The sequence below is a fragment of the Pongo pygmaeus genome, chromosome 11, assembly GCF_028885625.2.
Source record: "Pongo pygmaeus isolate AG05252 chromosome 11, NHGRI_mPonPyg2-v2.0_pri, whole genome shotgun sequence".
In the NCBI taxonomy this organism is placed as follows: Eukaryota; Metazoa; Chordata; class Mammalia; order Primates; family Hominidae; genus Pongo; species Pongo pygmaeus.
This window is the reverse complement of record NC_072384.2, coordinates 31,994,418-32,017,800: the sequence shown is the minus strand read 5'-3', so window position 1 is coordinate 32,017,800 and position 23,383 is coordinate 31,994,418. Positions and strand designations below refer to the sequence as shown.

Genomic DNA, 23,383 nt, shown 5'->3' with positions numbered 1-23,383 from the left:
TGCAGTCAGTAGACTTGTCTTTCTTCGTGGACTTAGTCCTTGCTAGACTACTGGTATCTCCAGTACTAAGCTCTCCACCCCTAGAACCTAGCATACTGCTTAGCACAGAGTAGGTACTTAGTAAACACTGTTGAATGGATGGGTGACTAAGTAAATGAATGAAGGAGTAAAGGAAATGAGTGCTTGAATTTATAACCCCAGATAAGCGAGTTTACATCCTAAAATGTGTTTTTACAATCCCCAACCAAAAGACACCCTTCTAAACAAACTTCAGAGACCCATCTAATGCATCTTTATCGGAACTATCTGGCTTAGGGCGGAATAATAGGCTCTAACAGGACATTCTACAAATGGAAAAAAGGGCCCCAAATAACCTCGATTCAACACACAGGAGTTGCACTCCTGGATCCAGTATTCTGCTTATGTGCACAGAGGGGAATACTGTTCATACAGCGTCAACCGCCTCAGCAATTTCTGAATACAGCATCATTGCCACACCAGTGACATCCTTAGGGGATGGGGTCAGGTGATGTGTGCATGTGAGCAAGAGGGGAAACTGGGTCCCTCAGACCATGAACTGTCAGCAGATTCGAGGATTACATGGAGTCAGCAATTGCTTGCTTTTCTAAAGGCTACTGTCCTTTTGGGAACTGAAAGAAAATTATAAATTAGGCAAACATTTATTCTTTTGTTCCCAAGGTTGATTGTTTTATTACCTTCTGATACTTGGAAGGCAACAATGAGATCAGTTAAATAAATAAGCCATTAGGTTTGGAACAGCAGCTCATAATAGGTACTTGAGAAAAATAAGACCCTATAAAGAAGTGTACAAAATGCAGACCAGGTAACCGTGGGGACCTTCCTGAGCCTGGGACAATGGCAGAGTGCCGTCGACAGCTTCGTTATTGCAGGCCTATTTCTGCAGCTCTGGTAATTGAGTAGACAGCATCAGCTCCTCAGGAGGCAGATAAAACGACAAACCAGAGTTGCTCTCGGGTGAGCGGTGGGCTGGGCAGTGGGAATGGAATTCTGTGCACACATTTACAGCCAAATGTGAACTGTGTCGCATCCTCACAGGATGCTCTGCCCCATTTTGATATGTATGAATTATCTTAACAGTCTCATATTACTCATTTAGGACAAGGCACCCAGAATGTGTATGTACTCTGCCAGCGGTGGCAGTAATAGTGACAGTGACCTGGACTATGGAGATAATGGTTTTGGAGCTGGAAGGGGACAGTTAGTGAAAGCACTGAAGAGCGCTGCCCCAGGTAACAACCAGCAAACTTGCTGGCCCTGCAGGTTCCTCTCTCTGGGAAGCCACTGATTATACCTTTCACTGTGCTCGGCCCCCACCCTCTTTGATTTTATGTTTTTTCTTCGTGTCTCTCCTGAGATCTAATTTTCTGGTACGTACAGAAGATTGTCTATGCGCATCCATTTGTTTTCTGGTGTAATCTTCGTGACATTGCAGTGCAGTCTGTAAGGATTTTATTTCTGAATCCAGCATCTCTAAAACAGACTCCAATTGAGTTATCTCAATAATGAAGGAATGACTATAAAGATAACTTTGTTCTTAATTATATACTCTGGCAAGTTAAATCATCCAGTGAGCCGTGGATGGAGTTTTCCAGACTCTCTGCCAACATCATGCTGTGTAGCCCTGGACCTGTTAGCTGTGCCATTATGAACAGGTCTGTTTGTGAGGTTGAAGTTCCCTCACTATCTTTTTCTTTGAGCCAGAATTGGCAGTAGAAAAATCATTATCCCTAGGCATTTAAAACTATGTCTTTTCAGATGGTACTTCCTTTCAGATACAAGAGAACAGACGAATCCCTAACACAAAATGTGATCTGGGCTCTGCTTTTCTTCTAATTCATTCTGGATTGTCAGAAATATTGTAATGATGCAATGGAAAGCTATTCTTTTCCTACTAATCAACTTTTTTCTCAAATACTAATTTATAAACTATGTAATGAAACCATAATTTTATTTTTTTAAAACAAGTTTCATATGTTTAGGAAAAAACATAATCTAGTAGCCATGTGTGTTTCCAGTTTTCAGAGAATCTTGGTATTTGCATTGGGGGAGGGAAGGTTAGAGTAACATGTAAGAAGAGCTCATTAATCTGAATCAACACTTTGTCCCTTGCTTCTTATAAGTTATCAGAGAGGTAGGATTGATGGTTGAATCATGCGAAGGTTTACCAAGAAGAAAATGGTGAATACCCCTGATGTTTTAGTTGGTTGTTGTCCCTGTTGACTCTTTGTGGTTCATTGGTGTCCCTCTAACTGTGACAGATGAAGGGGAAGGGGAATTCATTGTCATGGAGCTTCCCCAATGAAAATGCCTAGAATGATGCCGGCTGCTAATCCACACTCTTCCCTTGAGCTCATTGTGAGTCCTCAGGGAATAGCCTCACCTCACCAACCCTCAGCCACACACCCAAGAACAGTTTCCAGGGCCCCTTTCAACTCTCGAACGTTCTCCATTCATTATTGAACAAGCATTTGTTGAAAGCTTCCTCTGAGCCAGTTTTCCAGCAGTGAGTAAATGGACAAAGATCCCTGCCAGATAGTAAACAATAGACATCATAAACAAGTAAATGTATATAGTTCTTTCATAGGAGATGAGTGCTACAGAAAAGACAAAGTCAGGCAGAGAAAGGGAGAGTGAGAGTGCTGGCAGTTGGAGGAGAAGTTGAAACTGAAGTGGAATAGTCAGAAGGAGCCTCACTAAGAAAGCGACTTCTGAGAAGAGAGAGCTGAAACAGGAGAGTGAGTGAGCCAGGAAGGGCACTCCCAGTAGAGGGAAGGGCCAATGTGGTAGACTTGAGGCAGAGCAAGCTCTGGAGCCCAGGAGTAGCAGGAGGCTTGCATGTTGCTGCAGAGAGAGCAACCCGATGGATGAGGCCAAATGAGAAGGGGCCAGAACTCCTGGAACCCTGTATGCCTTTCTGAGGACTAACCACTACTCTGAGAGGGAATCTGGATGACTTAAAGCCCAGGAGTGGCATGACGTGCAAAGTTTAAAAAGGATGCCTCTGGCTGCTGTATTGAGAAAACTGAAGAAGCAGGATCAACTAAGAGACTGTTACAGGCATCCAGGCAAGAGATATTGATAGCTTAGACCAGGGTGGTTGCACTCCACACAATGACCAGCACTGGCTAAGTGACCTCCCTCAACAATGGAAATGCTCTATGTCTGTACATATGGCTGTTAAGCACCTGAAACACATCCAGTGCAAGTAAGAGACTGAATTTTTTAATTTAATTTGTGCTCCAGTTTTCCTAAGAGTTCTCATTTGGGCCATTCCTTCTTTTCTCTTTTATTTGAAATTTTAATTAATTTTAATGTAAATATAGTCGCATGTGGCTCATACAACACAGGGAGTGAGAACGGTCAGATTCCAAATCTAATTAAAAATACCACCTGACGGCCGGGTGCGGTGGTTCACGCCTGTAATCCCAGCGCTTTGGGAGGCCGAGCCAAGTGGATCACAAGGTCAGGAGTTCGAGACCAACCTGGCTAACACGGTGAAACCCCGTCTCTACTAAAAATACAAAAATTAGCCTGGCGTGGTAACAGGCGCCTGTAGTCCCAGCTACTCTGGAGGCCTGTAGTCTCAGCTACTCTGAGGCAGGAGAATGGCTTGAACCCGGGAGGTGGAGGTTGCAGTGAGCCAAGATCACGCCACTGCACTCCAGCCTGGCCGACAGAGCGAGACTCTGTCTCAAAAAAAAAAAAAAAAATACCACCTGGTTCAGGCCGGGCATGGTGGCTCATGCCTGTAATCCCAGCACTTCGGGATGGTAAGGCAAGAGAATAACTTAAGGCCAGGAGTTGGAGACCAGCCTGGGCAACGTAGTGAGAACCTGTCTTTACAAATTTTTTTTTTTAAATAAGACGGGTGTAGTGGATGTGGTGGCACGTACCTGTGGTTCCAGCTACTCGGGAGAGGAAGGTGGGAGGATTGCTTGAGCCCTGGAAGTTGAGGCTACAGTGAGCCATGGTTGCACCACTGCAGTCCAGCCTGGGTGACACAGCAAGACGCCGTCTCAAAACAAAAACAGCAACAGCAAAAAACATAATACAATTGACTGTTATACTGGAAAAAAAAGTAGGGTCAAGGATGACTCCAAGCTTTGGCTCTTAGAAAGGCTGGATTTGCCCTTGCCTTCTGCCAAGTGAAATGGGAGTTCTGCGTGGACATGCTAGATTTGGGGGCCCATTAAGCCTGCAAGTGGAACTGGTGGGTTAGGTGGGAGGCTGGGAGAGTCTGCGGCTCATGTAAATTTGAGTGTCATCAGCACATCAACCGCATTTGAAGCTGTGTGTCCAAATGCGATGAGGAAGGGAGGGAGTGTAGCCCAAGAGAAGACTAGGTCCGCCCACCTTATCTCAGTCACAGAGAAGAGGAAGACCCACTGAAGGAAGAGGAGGGCTGGGGATCGTGGCGTCTTAGAAGCCAAGTGAGGGAGGTATGTCAAGGAGGAGACTCATGATTCTCTCTGTTGCTTGTTACTAAAAAGAGGCAAGCAATCTTCAGTTCTGTTCTGCCCCTTCCTCTGCCAGTGGGGTTCCAGTGTAGACAGGAGAAGTAGGAATGGAGGGGGAGGATGGTCTAAGTGTCCTGAAAAAGGAGACAAGATTTAAAACAAATTTGCTGACTCCAAATGAGTGAGTACCTGGGTATGAGTGCACTTACCTTAGGGCCCATGTTTCAGCATCATAGGCCTGTCTACATGAGTTGCGCAAGACAATCAAGAATCCGCATTAGGTTGTGGCTTTGGATGACCTAATGATGAACAGTAAACTTACTGCTTGAAGTTTTTTTTAAATCATTCTGCAAAATGAAGTGAGTCCCAGCCTGAATATTTTTCTCTGTCAACTTACTTTGCTTATCCAATTTCCTCCAACCAGAGCAAACCCCTCTTTGAAAACGAACATCTTTATTTTATTCTATTGCTTTAGCTTCTTGGGAGAAGGTGGTGAGGTCCTAGAAGCAGTGTAAACAGCAAGACAGTCTTTCCCTTCACCAAGGTGTCTGCGACCTGCCTTTGAAAGAGGATGTGTTGCCAGAGATCTGTCCTCGCACACCCTGACAGCCACAGGTCAGCCCCAGCTGTGGCAGTGCTGCCAGGAAGGGAAAATGTTCTATGCAGACAGCTGGCATGACTGTGGGTGTGTGCTGGCTTCCAATAACCCTAGGAAGGGGCATTAAAGGATGGATGCAGCACCATTAACTTTCTAAATGTTGGCAAAGGTTGTATAAAAAGAAAATAGAAACAGGAGAAAAACAATAACAGGAGGACGTGCCTTGAGTGTCTGGTGGAGATTTTATTCCCCCCGAGTCAGTGTTTCCTTGCTTTCGTCGCACGTGCCTGTGAAAGGGAGATTGGCCGTCCCACCCCTGGAGTCCCTTTTGAAATAACAAGGCTCTTAATAGAGGTCCCTAACCTGCAGGATGGAATTCACCAGTAGATCGTGAAGCCTTATTGGATGTTTGCCAAGATAGCTGCCCTTTTCAAACACACCCTTTCTCCTTGGTTCCCTGAAATTTCATTGTTTTTTTCTTTTGTTTTCCAAGATGGAGTCTTGTTCTGTCACCCAGGCTGGAGTGCAGTGGCACGATCTCGGCTCACTGCAACCTCCGCCTCTTGGGTTGAAGCGATTCTCCTGCCTCAGCCTCCGGAGTAGCTGGGATTACAGGCACCCACCACCACGTCCAGCTAATTTTTGTATTTTTAGTAGAGACGGGGTTTCACCATATTGGCCAAGCTGGTCTTGAACTCCTGACCTCGTGATCTGCCCACCTCAGCCTCCCAAAGTGCTGGGAATACAGGCATGAGCCACTGCGCCCAGTTTTTTTTTTTTTTTTTTTTTTTTTTGAGATGGAGTCTCACTGTGTACCCAGGCTGGATGGAGTGCAGTGGCACGATCTTGGCTCACTACAACTTCCATCTCCTGGGTTCAAGCAATTCTCCTGCTTCAGCCTCCTGAGTAGCTGAGATTACAGGTGCCTCCCACCACACTCAGCTAATTTTTGTATTTTTTTGGTAGAGATGGAGTTTCATTATGTTGGCCAGGCTGGTCTTGAACTCCTGACCTTAGGTGATCCTCCTGCCTTGGCCTCCCAAAGTGCTGGGATTACAGGGTGAGCCACTGCCCAGCTGGTTCCCTGGAATTTCCCTTAGGCAGGAGAGGACATTTGATAGTGGCAGTCGGTCCTCCATAGCTTCCAGGAAGCTTACAGAGGCTGCTGCCTGTCTCCTGTGCCCTCCCACCACCCACTCCCATTGGCCCCGGCTCCTTCCGTAGCTGCTCACCCTGCTGGTCACAGCATGACTTGGAACCCACCCTTCAAAACAGAGTGGGCTGTGGCTCCACATTCCCTCGTTTTAGGGGTCCACTTGCTTTGTTTGCATCACACTGAATGTGGCCAAAGAAGTCTACTTTCTAAAATCCTGCGTCTGGGTTCAGAACACACTGAAATAAATACACAACTTTTATTTCAAAGTTGGTTTCTTTAGCTTTACTCTGAAAAATGTTTAGAAAGTCTAGTTGTTAGCAGAGTCAGTGGGGGGAGCAGGATTTAGGAGCTGGATAGGTGGCCCAGCGGGTGAAGTAGTAGACAGAAGTAATGTGGCTTTGTTCACAGAGCTACCCCCTCTAATTTGCCAAGTTGGGCATGACAAACTTTCCTGCCCTTTTCTAGCAGGCAAGTCCTCAGAGAAGGCATGTGCAGGGGACAACAGTGTAAAGGTGAAGGAGCGAGCAAGCCAGTTGTAGGAAGTGGGCAAGACCTAGTGTGGTCCCAATCTCCGGATGAAGGGAGAAAGGGGAGTCTCATCTGGACCCACTGGACCTGGCTGGTAAAAAGTAAAATAACAATCCTAGTGAAGCCAGCTCTCCCAAGCTTCTGTTTCATCTACCTGGCTGTGTGTCACCAATCACCAGCCCTGCCAGACACCCCAAGAGGAAACATCCAAATGGAAACCTCTCTTTTTTCCTCTAGAAATCTGCTCTGCCTCCCAGGTTCTCTGTCTTCACTGAATGTCTCGCCATCCTTGTAGGAGTACAAACTATGAAGCAAGGAGTCGCCCTGGACTCTTCCCCTCTCACCGTCCATGCTCTGGCCATCCCAAGGCATGCTGCCTCCCCTCTTAGAGGCTTTTCAGGTCTGCCTCTGTCCCACTCACCCCAGCACTGCCTCGGCCTTGGCCCCCATCTGACTCACGCAGCCTGCTGCCTCACTTTGTCCCTAGACCCTGTCAATTTGCTACCAGTCTCGTGCCCCTTAAATGCATCATCCTCACTGCCACCGAAGTGCCCTCCCTGAAATGCAAAAGCCTGTCATGCTGTTCCTTTGCTAGGAACTTTTCGGGGGTTGTCCATCCACTCTCCTAGGTACATATATCTCTCCAAAATCACCAAGGTACGCATTAAATATGTACAGCTTTTTGTCTGTCAATTATACCTCAGTAGAGTGGTTTTGAAAACAACAACTTCAAGAGCAAGGAGAGGTCCCAGTTGTCCTTTTGCCCTGGAGCTATGCTGGGAGGATCTGAGACCAGAACCTAGGAACCTCATGCTTGTTGGACTCTTAGCAGGAGCGGTAAGGCAATACAGAATTAAGTCCCCGCATTAGCATGGAAATGCTCTCATCTCAGAGGCCCACTTGGTTGCATCTCTTGCCTCTGCCACGTTTCTGTGGAGTCTATTCTGTGCTTATTCTTCACTGAACTCATTTGTACTCTTAATACTGCACAGCCAAAACATTCCAGTTTCAGCCTATTGGATCCAATATAACTACTCCTACAAAGGTCTATTGTTAAGGGCGAGATGTTTTGCCTCCTAAGTTTCTCTTATGTATTTCTCAAGAGAACTTTATAAATAGACATTTTGTCTGATTTTATAGATGAGGAAACTGAGCACCACCCAGCTAACAGTAACTTGCTTAAGGTTCAGAGTTAAATTTACTTAATAGAATCTAAAATGATTTGGATCTTTGTGCCCTTTCAGGAAAAGGACCAAGTCAAGTGTTTCCTCAGCAGTCAGACCTAGCATAAAACTTGATACTCGATAAAAATCTGCGTATTGAATAAATGAATGTCGACTCAGAAGCCATATTTATTAATGCTGATTTAAGGTATATCTGTAATAAGGGTCTGAGTTATTTCTGTTAAAATAATATTTCTTGCACAAAATAAAGTTTAAAATATTTTAAATGACACATTTTAAATTTTGTTTTACTTAAACATTTTTTTTAAATCCAATCACCTCCTCTTACAAGGCTCACAAAGCCCACCTTGGTCTTGCTTCTCCAGCCTCACTTTTTTTCATTTCCTCGCTTATACTTTATGTGTTCAGGACTTTATGCATGTCCTGAACACACAATGCTGTTGGAGGCTTCCATGCTTTTGCTTATATGGTCTGGCCTCCCTGGAATGGCTTTTGTACTAACACCCTTCTGCTCTAACCTTTCACTTAACCCCTGCTTCATCTTTAAGGTGCAGTTCAGACTTTACCCCCAACAGGAAGTCTTCAGGATGCCCCTTCATCAGCCACGCCCAAAGCCCAGTTACTACTCCTTGTCTGTTCCCCTGTAAGACCCTTTATCTCTTTCATTTCCACTTGATATTGTACCTGTTTCTTTGCACATTCAACTCCCTCATTAGTGCCAAGACTGCTGGTCATTCATGCTCTGAACTTAGCAGGGGACATGGCATATCCTAGGTATTTAATAAATGTGTCAAATAAAAATGCAGCCATCTCACTGCATTGATTATGGTCTTGTAGCCCCTTATGCATACATTTATTATCTATTTGAGCCTTTCCTTGTCCAGAGAAAGAAAGACCCAGCATGGCTACCTGCAGGGAGAAATACAATAAGGGCCTTTCTTCTTCTTTGAGGACAGTGCTAGAGAAAAATGATGAATCCATTTGTCCAATTTTTTCTCAAGGATGTAGACTTTTAGTTTACTCTTCTATGATGAAACTTCATGGAGGCTGTTGCAGGCATATTGGAATCCTTTTGTTTTGTTTTGTTTTGCTTTGCTTTGTCTAAATAGTCCCATGCCTCCTGGCTTGATTCTCATAGTCTCTGTCCCAAATTGGGAATTATTGTCACAGAGAACCACTCTTATTGATGAGTGGGCATCACACCCCTGTTATGAAAGAGAGAAGTAAAGGTTGAAAACCTTTGCTCTTCCAATATCTGTTCTTTGAGGATCTTCAAGTAGAACTGGGTAGTAGATGGGTAGCACATCCTAGTGCTAGAGGATAGAAGATTGGGAAAGAGTGAAAGCAAGAGAGAGACTTGACTTCTACACTCATTTATTTGGTTTGTTCAGCTTCTACTGTGTCCAGGTCACTGCTAGACACTAAGGAGTAGGGAGGGTTCAGTGGCACAGCCCTGCCCTAGGTGCTTATAATCAGACATATAGACTGAAACAAGTCTGAGAGAGAAGGTAATCCAGTACCCAAAACCATTGTTTTCTAGTGCCTAGTGCCATATTGTTGGCCACTCAGAGTAAGGAACCAGAATTCCTAGTTCTTTTTGGTTTTTATAAAATTATGTACATCTCCAAATAAACTCCCAGTAGGGTCTATGGATCACCACAACAAGGGGCTCACTTTCCAGCATGCCCTCTCCAGCCACATACCCTCAAAATGCAATGGTCAGGTAAAATATGCAAAACTTTGGCACTGGGGTCCCCCAGCCACTTGATGATACTCAGCTGATCAAGCCCCAATTTCCCAAACAAGAAGTGCATTTTCTTCACTTGAAGGTGATTACATTCAACAAATTACAAAGAGCCAGGGAAGTTGAGTTAAAAACAATTGGTTTTGCAGTAATTAGAAAAACACAAGTAAATGATGACTATGGAACAATATTAAAAGGGACGCTGAGGGATAACAGCTCTAGTTCCTGGTTAATTCCTCAGCTTGGATATTTAGAGATTCACAACTAATTATGCAGAGAAGATGAATTTTAAAAACGCTGCCATCCTGCCTTCTCAAGGCCAAGGACTTTGGCTATTAATAGAGCAATCAGATCTTGCTATATTATAGAAAATTCACACAAAGTTGCATCTATTTTAAAGCATTCATCTGGCACATTACTTAAAGATGACAAATCTCTGTAATATGCAAAATCAGCCTTGGGTTCAACGAAATCCAAACTCGTTATAATCACTCCAAGTTTCCCCAGAGAAATCTATTGTTTAAAATGGACATTACAGGTAAGAGTTATCTTTAGTCCTTCCTGGAACTTCTCTCTTTTTAGATCATTTTAAAGGTTTGCTTTATTTTTAACAGGCCCATCCCAGCTCGAAGTGAATGGACACGTGCAATGGGACACAAGGGATTTGTCTCCCAGCATTACACTTTCCTGGATGACAAATGAAAAGTACTGACCGTGACAAGCAGGCTGCTCTGAGACCCTTGCCAGAACCAGGGGTCTCAAATTTCTCTTAGTCACTATTTATCCAACATCAGAAAATCCACAGCCCTTTTAGCTATGCACATTGGATTTGTACTATGCTGAGTTTTGGGGGTTTTAGTGAGGAGAAGTGTCATGAACAATAACAAAACAAACAAAAAACCCAACCAGCTTCTAAAAATCACATGGTCAAAAGCTAACTATCAGAAAGAACCCACTGTGCCCTCAGACAGCCTTGAAAAGGGAGGCTGTGATGTGACCTGCATTTAATTATTTAAGTTGCATATTGCGAGGCCCTTAAGAAAGCAAATGTCATGATGGACAGAATGAGTTTACCCTCCTGTCGAAAGAGCAGTGTGCCGTAGCAAGGCCGTCGCTCAATTAAATTGGACTGCAGGCTACAGCAGAGATGGAGACCAAGCCGGGGGACCCTAATGAGACATTTTGAGGGAAGAGATGCCCCCCAGAGTTTGTCACCCTTTGATGGACATTCCCTCCTATTACCACCGAACCCCCAGTGTTACCCCCTTCGAGTTCAAATGTGTTGCAGCCCTACACTTTTAAAAAGGAGCTTGCACAGTGGAATTTCAAAGCAAAAGACAAATCCTTGGTTGAAATGGAATAGGTGAGGGGAGCAAAGGTTACTTAATGCTGTGCAAATTAGCAGGCTTTGGCCGCCAGGGCTGAAAGAAAGCTAGGCAATGGAACTAGGCAATGGTGCTAAATAAACAAACACCAAATCAGATGCTGCTTCACTTGTAAAAATTTGTGTGTCTCCTCCACTTCATGTTGGGGGAGCAGAATTAAATCTAACTTGGTAGGGGACTGGAGAAGAGTGGTTTCCAAGACCGCTGACATTTCTGCAGCCCCATGAGCATGTTTGAGGATGGCTTTTTTGTAGAGGTTTACTCATAATCTGAGTAATACATCAGGCATTTACAATGGATCGTCTCACCAGTGCAATTGTGCCTCTCCATCCCCCAGGTGACATTCAGCAAATGTCTGGAGACATTTTGAATTGTCACAACTCAGAGAGGGTAGGGGATACTAATCTGCTGTGCAGAGTCCAGGGATGAGGCTAAACACCTTACAATGCATGGGACAGCCCCCAACCACAGGGAGATAACAGATACAAAATGTCAGTAGTGACAAGAAGAAGCCAAGAAAAGATTAACCTTTGGGTATTAGAAATGTTCATTGGGAGGGAGAAGCTGTCAAATGTTTGTGCCAAAATATGACAGCAGGCAAACACCCCCGCCTGCCCAGCAGGTGCACCAGGCCCTGGTCCAGCTACTTAATTTGGTGGTTAATATCACTTCCTCCCAAGGGCTTTGAAAGGGAAGTCCATGCTCCTGTCTGGGACTTTCAGAGTTGGCTGTTGATCCCTCCACGGTGCCTTTGTCAGACTGTGTTAGGGAGACACTGACTGTCTGAAGTGGTAACACAGAGCACAGATTATTCGAGGCTGCTACACATTAAGTCTCTTATTAGTATTTCAGCTCTGTCTCTCTTAGAGAACATGTGCCCTGAGGAGGCAGAAATCCTTTACAGACTTGAAAGTTACCCGAGGACAGTTAATCCTCACGTTGCTCTAGTGAAGTAGGTAAATTGCAATTAGATGAAAAAAAATGGAGAAAAAAAATGTAGTCAACAGGTGTTTGGGTTTCCTTGGAGACCTTAGAGTTTTATATTTGGCTTAAAATCACATAGAGACATTTAGAAAGAGCCCCTTGCCAGAACTCTTCCAACTGAATGGTTACACTGGACACGGAAGATTAACAATCATCTGCGGAATGAAAATACTGGGGTCAGTAGAAGGAACTCTCTTGAAGAACTGGGGTAGGTGGGGAAAAGAAAGGGCTCAGTATCCAGGAAAAATCTTTGTAGAAGTAACTATTATCATGTGCAAGAGGAAAAAGCAAGGTGCAGTCCTTTCAGGTATTGGGGGAAGGAGAACAGATATATTGTAATTGCTTGTTCTCCGACTTTTAAGGATCAAGAGAGAGACCATTTCAAACCTTCTTGCATCCCAATTGCTCCTCCTTAACTAACCAGAAACCTAGAGATATACACTTACTATACAACCAAGGAGATGAGCTTGGGAAAAACCAGGACAAATGTCAAGTATTACTCAGCGAATTACACAGTGGGCTCCTCTGTGAACCTCCAAGAACCTAGAAACCCAAATCCATGAGCCCTTTGGCTGGGTATGTTAGAAATGCCCATAACTGGGAGCTTACATACCTGGGTTTCAGCACTGGCTGTGTCATTAACTGATTTTTTTTTTTTTTTTTTGAGACAGAGTCTCACTCTGTCACCCAGACTGGAGTGCAGTGGCATGATCTCAGCTCACCGCAACCTCTGCCTCCTGGGTTCAAGTGATTATCCTGCCTCAACCTCCCAGCTTGGATTAGAGGCATGCGCCACCAATGCCCGGCTAATTTTGTATTTTTAGTAGAGATGGGGTTTCTCCATGTTGGTCAGGCTGGTCTCAAACTCCCAACCTCAGGTGATCCGCCAACCTCGGCTTCCCAAAGTGCTGGAATTACAGGCATAAGCCACTGTGCCTAGCCGTTAAGTGACTTTTTGATCCTAGATGAATCATGTCAGCCTTTCTGAGCATTAGTTGCATCAACCACATGATGCCCACCTTGTCTCTTTCTCATGGGTATTTCAGATATGACATTAGATGTGGCAAAGCTTCCAATCTGAAGAATTCTAATAAATCTGAGTATTATATATTAAATGGACCGATACGCAGAACAATTTCTGGAATTGAAGGTTGAGGATGTCAGAGGGAGAGAGGGGAACCCAGGGACCTTAAAAACTATTGACTAAAATAATGTGAAGCTAACACCCCAGAAAGGTAAACTTCCCTCATGAATTAGCCACGGATATACAATTTCATTAAGGGAAATATCATATTATCTTCAACTGTGGTTAAAATTCAGTCTAAGGGAGAAAGGACTTATTAAGCCTTCCCAAAACAAGCCTAGCAGCATTCTTCTTTCTTATTATTTACTTTCACAATAAGCAGCAATATCCCAAGCTATCACTCAGCATCATTGTTTTCAGATTCAATTACATGGAAACCAGAAATATGGTGAGGCTGGATCAGGTGGGGGGAAGTTTCAATTTTAATTAGAACAGGATTTTATTATAAATGAATAAATCAACACACTCTTTAAGAAATTTAATTAGAAAAGGAGATAGCATCCCTTCCATTGGGCAAGTTGGCTCTCGATCTTGTGCAGGCAGAGAGAAGGTTAGTGGTTGGTTTCCAGCTTTCCCCAGTCAGCTTGCTTCTCTATTTATGAACCCCCCAGAAGCATCATACAGAATGTTTCTTCTTCTACTCTCAACTTTTTCACCTTAAAATAAGAGCTCTTTTATTTTTGTTTGGCCCTTTCTGTCTTATAATGTAATATGTCACTTTGTCCCTTTTTATTCTGTAATGTTTCTTTCCCGGATATCTCCTGGTGTCTTCCTGAGTTTTATTAGGATTCTTCAGAAGGCAAGGCTACAGGATCAATATATTTTAGGCAAAACCTGGAAGCTATGCCAACAGCATTCATTGCACCACAGTGCCCCATGAAATCTTTGAGATGTGTGGAAGGACCCAAATACCCATCTTGGAGAAGGCACGTGTCTTCTTGGACCATAACTTACTTGGTGATCTTCAGCAGATGTCTTCCCTCCCTTCTTTGGGAAGAGATATCTTCCAGATACTGCCAGGCTTGATGTTTTGTCACTCTGTGAACAAATGCTGTAGTGACTAGGAAGTGAGGCTTCATGCTTCAGTATTCAGCAGTCTCTACTATGTGGAGAGGTTCTCAGAGTTTTTCTGATATCATTTTCAAAATTTGACTTTGTCGTTTTGAACATAGAATTCTCTCTTCTGTCTCTGTGTCCCTAGCCCCATATAGGTAACCATTTTTATTGATTTTTTTTGTTCATCTTTCCAGTCTTTCATTGAACAAAGCAAAGAAATGCAAATTTCTTATGCAAAAGGGAGCACACTGTGTACACTATCCTGCATCTTGTTTTGTTTTGCTTTCTCACACTTAATATATCCTGGAGATCACTCCATGTCAGTGCACTGTCTCCCTTGTTCTTTGTTCCAGCTACATTGTGTGGCTGTACCATCATTCACTTAACTTGTCTTCTGTGGATATCTACAGAATCAATTCCCAGCAGTTGTATTGTTGATCTGGGTCTGGGTGTGTGCCCCTCCTCTGTGATCCCATAACACCTTGGTTTCACCCTGACCATCAAATTGCTCTTGTTCTCTGCTGCTTGTCCCTTAACACCAGAGATCATGGTGTTTCATACTGAATCCTTGGCACATGGCAAGTGCTTACTGAATCCCTACTGAAATTCTGGGTGAATGAATGGTCTGCGACTGCTGAGATTGAATCCCAACATAGTTCTTTTTCTTTTCCTTTCTTTTTTTGAGATAGAGTCTCACTCTGTTGCCCAGGTTGAAGTGCAGTGGCACGATCTCTGCTCACTGCAAGCTCCGCCTCCCGGGTTCACGCCATTCTCCTGCCTCAGCCTCCCGAGTAGCTGGGAATACAAGTGCCCACCTCTAAGCCCAGCTAATTTTTTTGTGTTTTTAGTAAAGACGGGGTTTCACTGTGTTAGCCAGGATGGTCCCGATCTCCTGACCTCATGATCCGCCCCCCTCGGCCTCCCAAATTGCTGGGATTACAGGAGTGAGCCACCGCGCCGGGCCTGAATCCCAACATAGTTCTAAGCAAAAGGTATGAAGTAGCCAAAGTATCTTCCTGAAGGGGGCTTGAGGTGAGTCTTGAAGAATCACGTTTGGGTGGGCATAAAGGGGAAGAGAATTTCTCCGAGGGGCAAGTGAGCAAATCAGGGAATGAAGAGAGGGTAAGAAGAGAGTAGTGACATCCTGTGACTGCCAGTGTTTCCCCACAGCCGGTTAGCAGAACAGAGGTCATACAGTTCTGTGAGGGTAATTGATAATACAAATGTGGTACCAACTGGCAGTGTGTGTGATCTGTGTGTGCCAGTGAATTTGAGAGGTGAGTAGAGGAGCAGCCCAGAGCACAGGTGATGAACAAGCCTAGATTTGTAAACCTGAGTCTGTCCTGCAGCCTTTGCTCAACAACCACGACACCAAAATACTTGCTGCTTTATTTCTGCTTATTCTCCCCATTTCTAATAAGCTAGAGCCTTTATGTTGGAAAAGAGCTTAGAAATTATCCTGTCTACCATCCCCCTAGTGGAATGTAAGCTCAGTGGAGAAGGAAGGAAGGGAGGCAGGGAGGGAAGAAGGAAAGGAGGAGTGCCCCTTATCCTATCCTTATTTGGCCTAATTGAGTTTTTCTATACCAGTCTCTGTGGTGAGGGAGGGGAAAGGAGGGTCTGTCTGGGTTGCACAGTATTACACAGCTGGGGAAAATAGGATATTTATGGATTATGGATAAAGACTACACTCATACTCAGAAGAATAACATGAAATTCAAAATTCCTTTGATACGTAACTCAGTATTTGATGAGAAGGTGAATGAATGAATGAGGCAACCAGATATACTAGAAAATGTTCACAAAGGTTTTGGAGTCAAAGAAACTTGAATTAATTTCTGTAATGTTAGATCACTGAGCCTTTCCGTGCCTCGGATTCTCACCCACCAAATGACGATAATACCTAATTGCAGGATTTTAATCAGACAGCATATGCCACGTGCCTTTTTGAAAGGTGCCCTTTTGATGCTGGCTATGTTATTATTATAAATGAATTTCCCAAGAAAGGCTCAGTGAGGTGTAGCTCTGGTGTGATGCAGTGCCCGAAGCCTGGAAGGCAATCAACCCAGACATTTTTTCTTCTGCCTTCAAGATAGTAATGCAAAGTTTTTGGAGAGAAAGGGAAAGCACATGAGATGGATAGGGGATCCATATTCTAGGATTTCCTGGGTTCACCCTCATATTTACTATTGTAGAACACTACCATGTTTCTGGACATTTAAACAACATGAGGACAGCGTGTTTTTGCTCATGCTTACATCACTAGTGCCTAGAAGAGTGCCCGGCACGCAGGAGGTACCTAACAAACATTTATCGAATAAGTGAAAGACATTGGTCCTGAAATAAATCATTCTCTTCATTCGAAACTTAGCTGGATTTTCAGAACAAAGCATAAGCGAACCAATATTTCTGGTACTTTTCTCAAACATTAAAAAGATGGATCTTTTTTTAAAAAAAATTGTCTCTTCAGTGCCATAAAATGTCTCTTTGGTTCTCCTGGGAGTGCAAAGTTCACTCACATAATACAGTCAAATTATAAATGTTATTCAGTATAATACCAGTTGGATCATAAGGTGAATGAAATTATGGGCTAAAACAGCTCTTTAAGTTCTGCATTTGTTGAATAAGAAAGAGCAAAATGAACTTAATTCCTTGGTCCCAGAGTGAGATGATACTTAGCCTGGATAATACTCACAGATTTACAACTAACTATGTCAAATTATACTTTTCCTTTTCCCCCCGCTTCTTTAAATTGACTGCTCAAATGTGCTATGCTGCTGAGCAGTATTTTTTTAAAGAAACTGGATAATGGCTTGGGGGGTGGGAAGAGTGTTCTACCTTTTCAGAACACAATGCCTTAGGTTTAAGAACATCTGTTTTAAGAGTTGCCTTTAAGAGGAAGGTTTGTATATGAGATTCTATGAAAGGGATATGTGCTTCTAAAAGAATCTATAATCAATGTTGAGTTAAATTGGTGGTGATAGATATTCTTGATTGTTGTTGATATTTAAAGGGAATACTTCCAATGTTTCTCCATTCAGGATGATGACATTTGTTGTAACTGTTTTGTTTTTAGTTTTGTTTTGGGGTAGATTTACTTTATCAGGTTGTGGAAGTTGTCTTTAAGCCTCCTTAACTAAGAAGGGTTTTTTTGGAATCATGTAGTCATGTTGAATTTTATCAGAAGTTATATATGCATCTTTGGGGATGATCATATGGTTTTTGCCTTTAATGTCTTAAATGAAAGATACTTATATATTTTAAAAATTAAACCAGTCTTACATCCTTGAGATAAACCCTATATAGCTATGATGTTTTTTGTAAATAAGGATCCATTTAGTTAGCTAATGTCATATTTAAGATTTCTGTATCTATATTCATTTATTAACAAATTTTATTTTTTATTAACCATTTTAATAAATGAGTTGAAATGCATCAGCAATATTATTTTCTTGTACTTTGTTGCGTACTTTGATGTCAAAATAATACTGATCTCATAAAATGAATGGGAAATATCCCTATTTTTCAGTTCTTTGCAGGTTGTATAAGTTAGAATGATCTAGCCCTTGAATTTGTGAGAAAATTTGTTAATATGTCAGGGTTTGATGTTTTGTTTGTAGGCAGATGGTTAGTGACTTTTTATTAATAGTTTATTACTAGTTTATTTCATTACTAGTTATACTACTCTCAGGCTCTCAGGCTTTATTGCATTGTCTATCAATTCTGATAAATTATAGAAATTATATAGGAATATATCCCTTTTGTCTACGTTTTCATGTTTATTGACATAAACCACCTGATTGGGTTTGCTCATCGTTTTAGTCTCTATTGTGTCTGTAGTTATTTGTCCTTTTTATTAATAATATTATTTATCATTTCTCTTTTTTTAAGACTTCCTAGTGGTTTGCCGATTTTGTCTTTTCCAGAAACTAACTTTTAACTTGGCTGAACCTATTGTTTCGTGCCCCTCTACCACCACCCCATTTTATTAACTTTTGTTATTTTTATTATTCTCTTCTTTCAACTTATGTTATCTCATTCTTCTTTTAACCTTTTCAGAAAGACACTAAGCTTGTTCATTTTTGATGTTTCTGTTTTTCTATCTCCTGTCTTTTTTATTTCTTTCTGGGGCTGAAGTATTTTTGTGTTGGGTTCAAAAAAAAATTTTTTAATTCACTTACTTTTGGTTTGGTGGTGGTGGGGGGTAGATATTATGATATGTCCATAGAAAACCCAAAAGAATGTGTAGACAGTTACTAGAAATAATAGGAAAGTTTTGCAAGGTGACTGGATATAAGAGCAACATAATAATGTTAATTGCATTTTTATATAACAGTAATAATAAACTTTTTAAAAAGTCCTTCTGACCTGAGGGAAGAGAAGGGAAAGCATCCTTAAATCAGATGCAAAAAGCATTAACATTCCTTGAAAATTAGGAGCTTCTGTTCCTCAATGGACACCCTACAGAAAATTAAAAGCCAAAATACAAACCGAAAAAAGACATTGGTATTACATACAGCCAACAAAGATTAGCACCATGTATATATAATAATTTTCTATGGACTAATAAGAAGACAACAATATAATAGAAAAAGGGGAAAGATGTAAGAAGGCATTCTGAAGAATAGAAAACAAATATCGGTAATAAACACATGAAGCGCTCTACAGTCAGCAGGTGGCAAAGCCAGCCGGCTTGTGTCTTTTCCTTCAGGATAGTTAGTTTCCCCCCAGCCTCAGTCAGGTCCAAAGATGCCATCCAGGAACCAGGGCCTGGAGTCAGAAGCCTTAGGAATCTGCCTGGTGCTCTCTTCTACTGTGGCTGAGCTGGCACCCAAGCTACTAGACAGAGTCCTTCCCACTCTTACCTCCCCTTTCCACAAACCAAGGAGTCTCTTCCTATGACCACCACTGCCCTAGGCCCATGACAAGTACTGCCTGGCTACCACAGGTGTTCACTCAGGGCCCACTGGCTCTTTAGTCAGTTTGTGGTGCATGCTGCCAGGGCTAGGACTCTTGAGGGCAGTTGGCTCCCCCCTGGCCCAGGGCAGGTCCACAAATGGCATTTTAGACCCAAGGCCTTGAATCAATGACCCTAAAAGCCCATTTGGTGCTCTACCCCACTGTGGCCAACCTGTTACTTAGGCTGCAAGACAAAGTCCCCTTTACTCTTCCATCTCCTTTTCTCTAGCAGAAGTCCCGCCCCATGGCCACCACAGCTGGGAATGTGCTGGGTCACACCTGAAGCTAGTACATCCCTGAGTCTCACCTAAGGCCTATGGCAGGTACTTCCTGGGTACTGCTGCTGCATTTTCCGGGCCCAGAGGCTCTTCAGTCAGAAGGTGATTAATCTGGCCAGGACTGGGTTCCTAGCCCCTTTAAGACAGGAGGTTCCCTTCAGTATCATCCAGGGTATACCTTGAAATGTTTTCTGGGAGCTAGGGCCTAGCAAGGGGGCCTTAGGACTCTGCCTGCTGCCTGTTCCTACTGTGGCTGAGCAGGTATCTAAGTTGCAAGACAAAGTCTTCTTTACTCTTCCCTCTCCTCTCCTCAAGTGGAAGAAACGCAGTCCCTCCCAGAGCTATGAGAGATCCATATTCTAGGATCTTCTGGGCTCACCCTCATGTTCTCTATTGTAGAACACTGCCATGTTTCTGGACATTTAAACAACATGAAGACAGGGTGTTTGGTTTTGCTCACGCTTACATCACCAGTGCCTAGAACATTGCCTGGCACACAGGAGATACCTAACAAACATTTGTCGAATGAGTGAAAGGCATGGGTCCTGGGGTTGGGGGAGGGTGATATACGCACTCCATTGGCCACCCCAGCTGGTGTCTCAGTGGCTCACATGCCCCCACAGTCGACTGGCTCCAAGCCTAGCACAGTCCCAGGACTTGTCCAGGAGTTGCCGTCCTTGAGGCCCAGACTGCCTTTCAAGTTTATATAGAACCCCAGACCACATTAGCCCACAAGGCTTGCAGGAACTCAGATTCTGACCACTGGGATGGGTGATTTCCCTCTGGCTAAGGCCAGTCTAAATGCTCCCTCTGTGGGCACCAGCTGAGTTCTGCCTTGTGTTGCTTTCCGCTGTGACAATGCAGCACTGAGTTCCAGTGAAGAGTCCCACAGTCACTGCACTTTCCCTCCCCCAAGAGTGTGGATTCTCCACACAATGCACCTGCCAGGGGATGGGGAGGGGTGGGGTTGGTGATTCAAGACTGTCTTTCCACCCTCTTCAGTGCCTCTTTCAGTTATATGAAGTTGAAACCAGGGACTGTGATTGCTCACCTGATTTTTTAGTTCTTATGAAGATGTCTTTTTGTGTGGATTGTTGTTCAATTCGGTGTTCCTGCAGGGAGGACAATGGGTGGAAGCATCTATTCATCCATCTTGCTTCATCTCCAACTTCTTATGTTCTTTTTAGGCCAGTCACTATCAGAGAGTATTATGCTTAAGCGCCATAATATGCCATTCTTTTTTTCATTCCTCTTGTCTTTCCTTCTTCCCCAGTATTTTGTTTACATTTTTGTGCAACCTCCCTCTCCTTATTTGTGAGATCTGCTTTCCACGTTACTTATTCATTCTTTCATGTCATATCAGACCCTGGGAAGCAGCTGTCTAACAGCCAGGACCAAGAGTATAATTACATAGAAAGGAGCCTGGCAAGAAACACAGATCACATAATCCAGATATCCCAACTAGGGAGGTCAGCTAAGAGGGCCAAAACAGACAAGCAGATAGCACACACCTAGCCAGGCAAGAGGCTCAGTGACTGGGTGGTGATAGGTCATGGAGGAGAAGCTAATATAGAAGAAGATGACATAGACAGCATGGGACCAGCCCAAGTAACCTGAGCTCAAGGCAGAAGGTTAGAAGGGAAGAATTAAGACTTTACACAATACAGCCTCTCATTGTTCAGATGAGAACACCCAAGGTCACCCAGTGATTTAGCCAGTACTAAACCTAAATCTCTCTTTTCCCAGATCCAGCTTCCTTCCATCAGCAGAACTGAGATGGTGGCCCAGAGCAGTGAGTTTTTTATTCAGCCAGTGATCTGCTAAGTCAAGGGCTTTCTTAGTCCTTTTGCTTCAGTATCATCCATCTCAGTGGAAGATGGGCTTGATCCCAGGGGAGCCAAATAGGGACACCTGACTCCATCAGAGGAAAGGACAGACAGAGAGGGAATACATGAGCTCATCCCAACACTTATTTCATTCAGGAAAAAAATTATTTAAAAAAAAGTGTGTGTGTGTGTGTGTGTGTGTGTGTGTGTCTGTATAATGTATATAACTGTATTTGTATATGTGTATATATATGTATGTTGTATTTATATATTATGTACATATATAAATATTATATATGTCTCCATATATATGCTTATTATTTATTAACACACACATACATATAGACATACACATATATGAGAGGAAAAGCAATATAAACTGGACACTAGAATGAAATCTTCTGGAAAAAAGGCCTAGATTCTAATCCCAATTCTGCCATTCTGTAAAAATATAGAGAAATCACTAATCTTCTCTGGGCCTCAACGTCCTTAGGTTGTAAAATGGGAGTATTGGGCTAGATGAATTCTAAGGTTCTTTCTAGCTGTCACAATCCCTATGTTAAAATGTGGGCATCAAGTATTTTAAAGGCATGCTCTTGGGTCCTTTTTTTGTTTTTCATTATTTTTTTTTTCATTTTCTCCCAATATTTCCCACATGGAGGTGAACACGTCATGATTCAGAATTTGATACCACTTGGGCTTTGCAAAGCAACTTACATTTTAAACATGACTAGACTTTTAAGTGTAGATTATGATTATGCAAGAGTTTTCAAGGGGAAAGAAGAGATCAAATATATCAAATGACACTGATAGGTCAAGTCACATAAGAACTGAGAATTAACCTTTTGCATAATATGGAGTCATTGGAGATCTTGACAGGAGACTTATTAGTAGAATGATAGGGGTAGTCTGATTGGAGAGGGATCGAGGGAGAGTAAAAAGAGAGGAATTGGAGATGGTAAGTATATATAAATCTTTCAAAGATTTTTGCTATAAAAGGGTATAGATAAATGGGGTCACTGGAGAGGGATTTTTTTAAGGATGGGAGAAATTACCACACATTGTATGCCGATGGAAGTAATCCAGCAGAGAGAGAGAGAGAAAAACTGATGATGTAAGAAACGAGAAACAGTGGAAGGGCTGCCCTTAGATAGAAACATGATGTCTATCCAGAGTGAGCAGAGGGGAGGACAACTTATGGGCAGATGCTGTTAGATGTGGATGGAACCTTGTCAGAATTCTCTTCTGATTTCTTCTATTCTGAGAGACACAGAAAGCAAGATTGTCAACTGAGAGTTAAGTATAAGTTAGAAGGCATTGCAGTTTTGAAGAAGGAAGAGAAAGTGTGAAATAGTCTGGGAAAGGAGGAGAGGGAATGGACTAGAGAAACTTATCAGGATCTTACCAACTTGAAGTTAGTAACTGTGAGTTAAATGAGACCAGTGAGCATAGTTGTGTATTTGTCTACATCCATGTTCAATAGCATGAATGTAAAGCAGGTGGGGTGTTAGACTTCACACAGTTAGGTTTTGTTAGTGGTACACAGACAGAGGGGCAGTGGAGTTAAGGGTATTTAAAGGGAAATGATTAGAATGAACCATGGAGACTAAACTGAGCAGGAATGGAAGTGTGGACATGAGGGGTATGAGGAACCCTAAAACATTGGTAGAATCAATGGATGGTAGATTCCAAAGGATTGTTGAGTTTAAGTATTAGAGAGAATAAGCAGATAAACCAGGAGGTGCTCTTTGGAGAGTAAGAAGTCTGAAGTTGAGGACTTGGAGTTGCTGTTGTTATTGGTGGAGTGCACAGAGGAGAAGATGTGCAGAAGAGAGATCACAGCTCAGGTGTTCACCTGTGTGGGCGTTGAAATCATCAAGATTTGTGGCTAGAGTTGTATTGGAGAGTCTGATAGTACATGGCAAGCTAAAATGTCAAAGAACTAGGGAGAATGACCAGGAGTTGGATAGATGTTTATAACAAGGAGGGGAGGTAGGTGGCAGTCTGGCAGTCAGATGACATGAAATTCATTCCTGGAGCAAGAAGTAGGAAAGAAGGATACCTACTTCACCTTTGGGCTCAGTGATACAAAAAGTGTAGAA

General features: G+C 42.9%; 1 protein-coding gene across 9 annotated transcripts in view; it reads left to right on the top strand.

The window, feature by feature from the left end:
• NCKAP5 (NCK associated protein 5) overlaps window positions 1-23,383 on the top strand; it is a 996,626-nt gene that overhangs the window by 940,891 nt on the left and 32,352 nt on the right. Inside the window, exon 18 of one of the 9 annotated variants that reach the window (XM_063647388.1) lies at window positions 1,139-1,271. The exons of the other annotated variants lie outside the window; for them this stretch is intronic. Within the exon in view, the coding sequence (XP_063503458.1) occupies window positions 1,139-1,271 (133 nt within the window). The remainder of the gene's footprint in view (window positions 1-1,138; window positions 1,272-23,383) is intronic. 9 annotated transcript variants of the gene reach the window in all.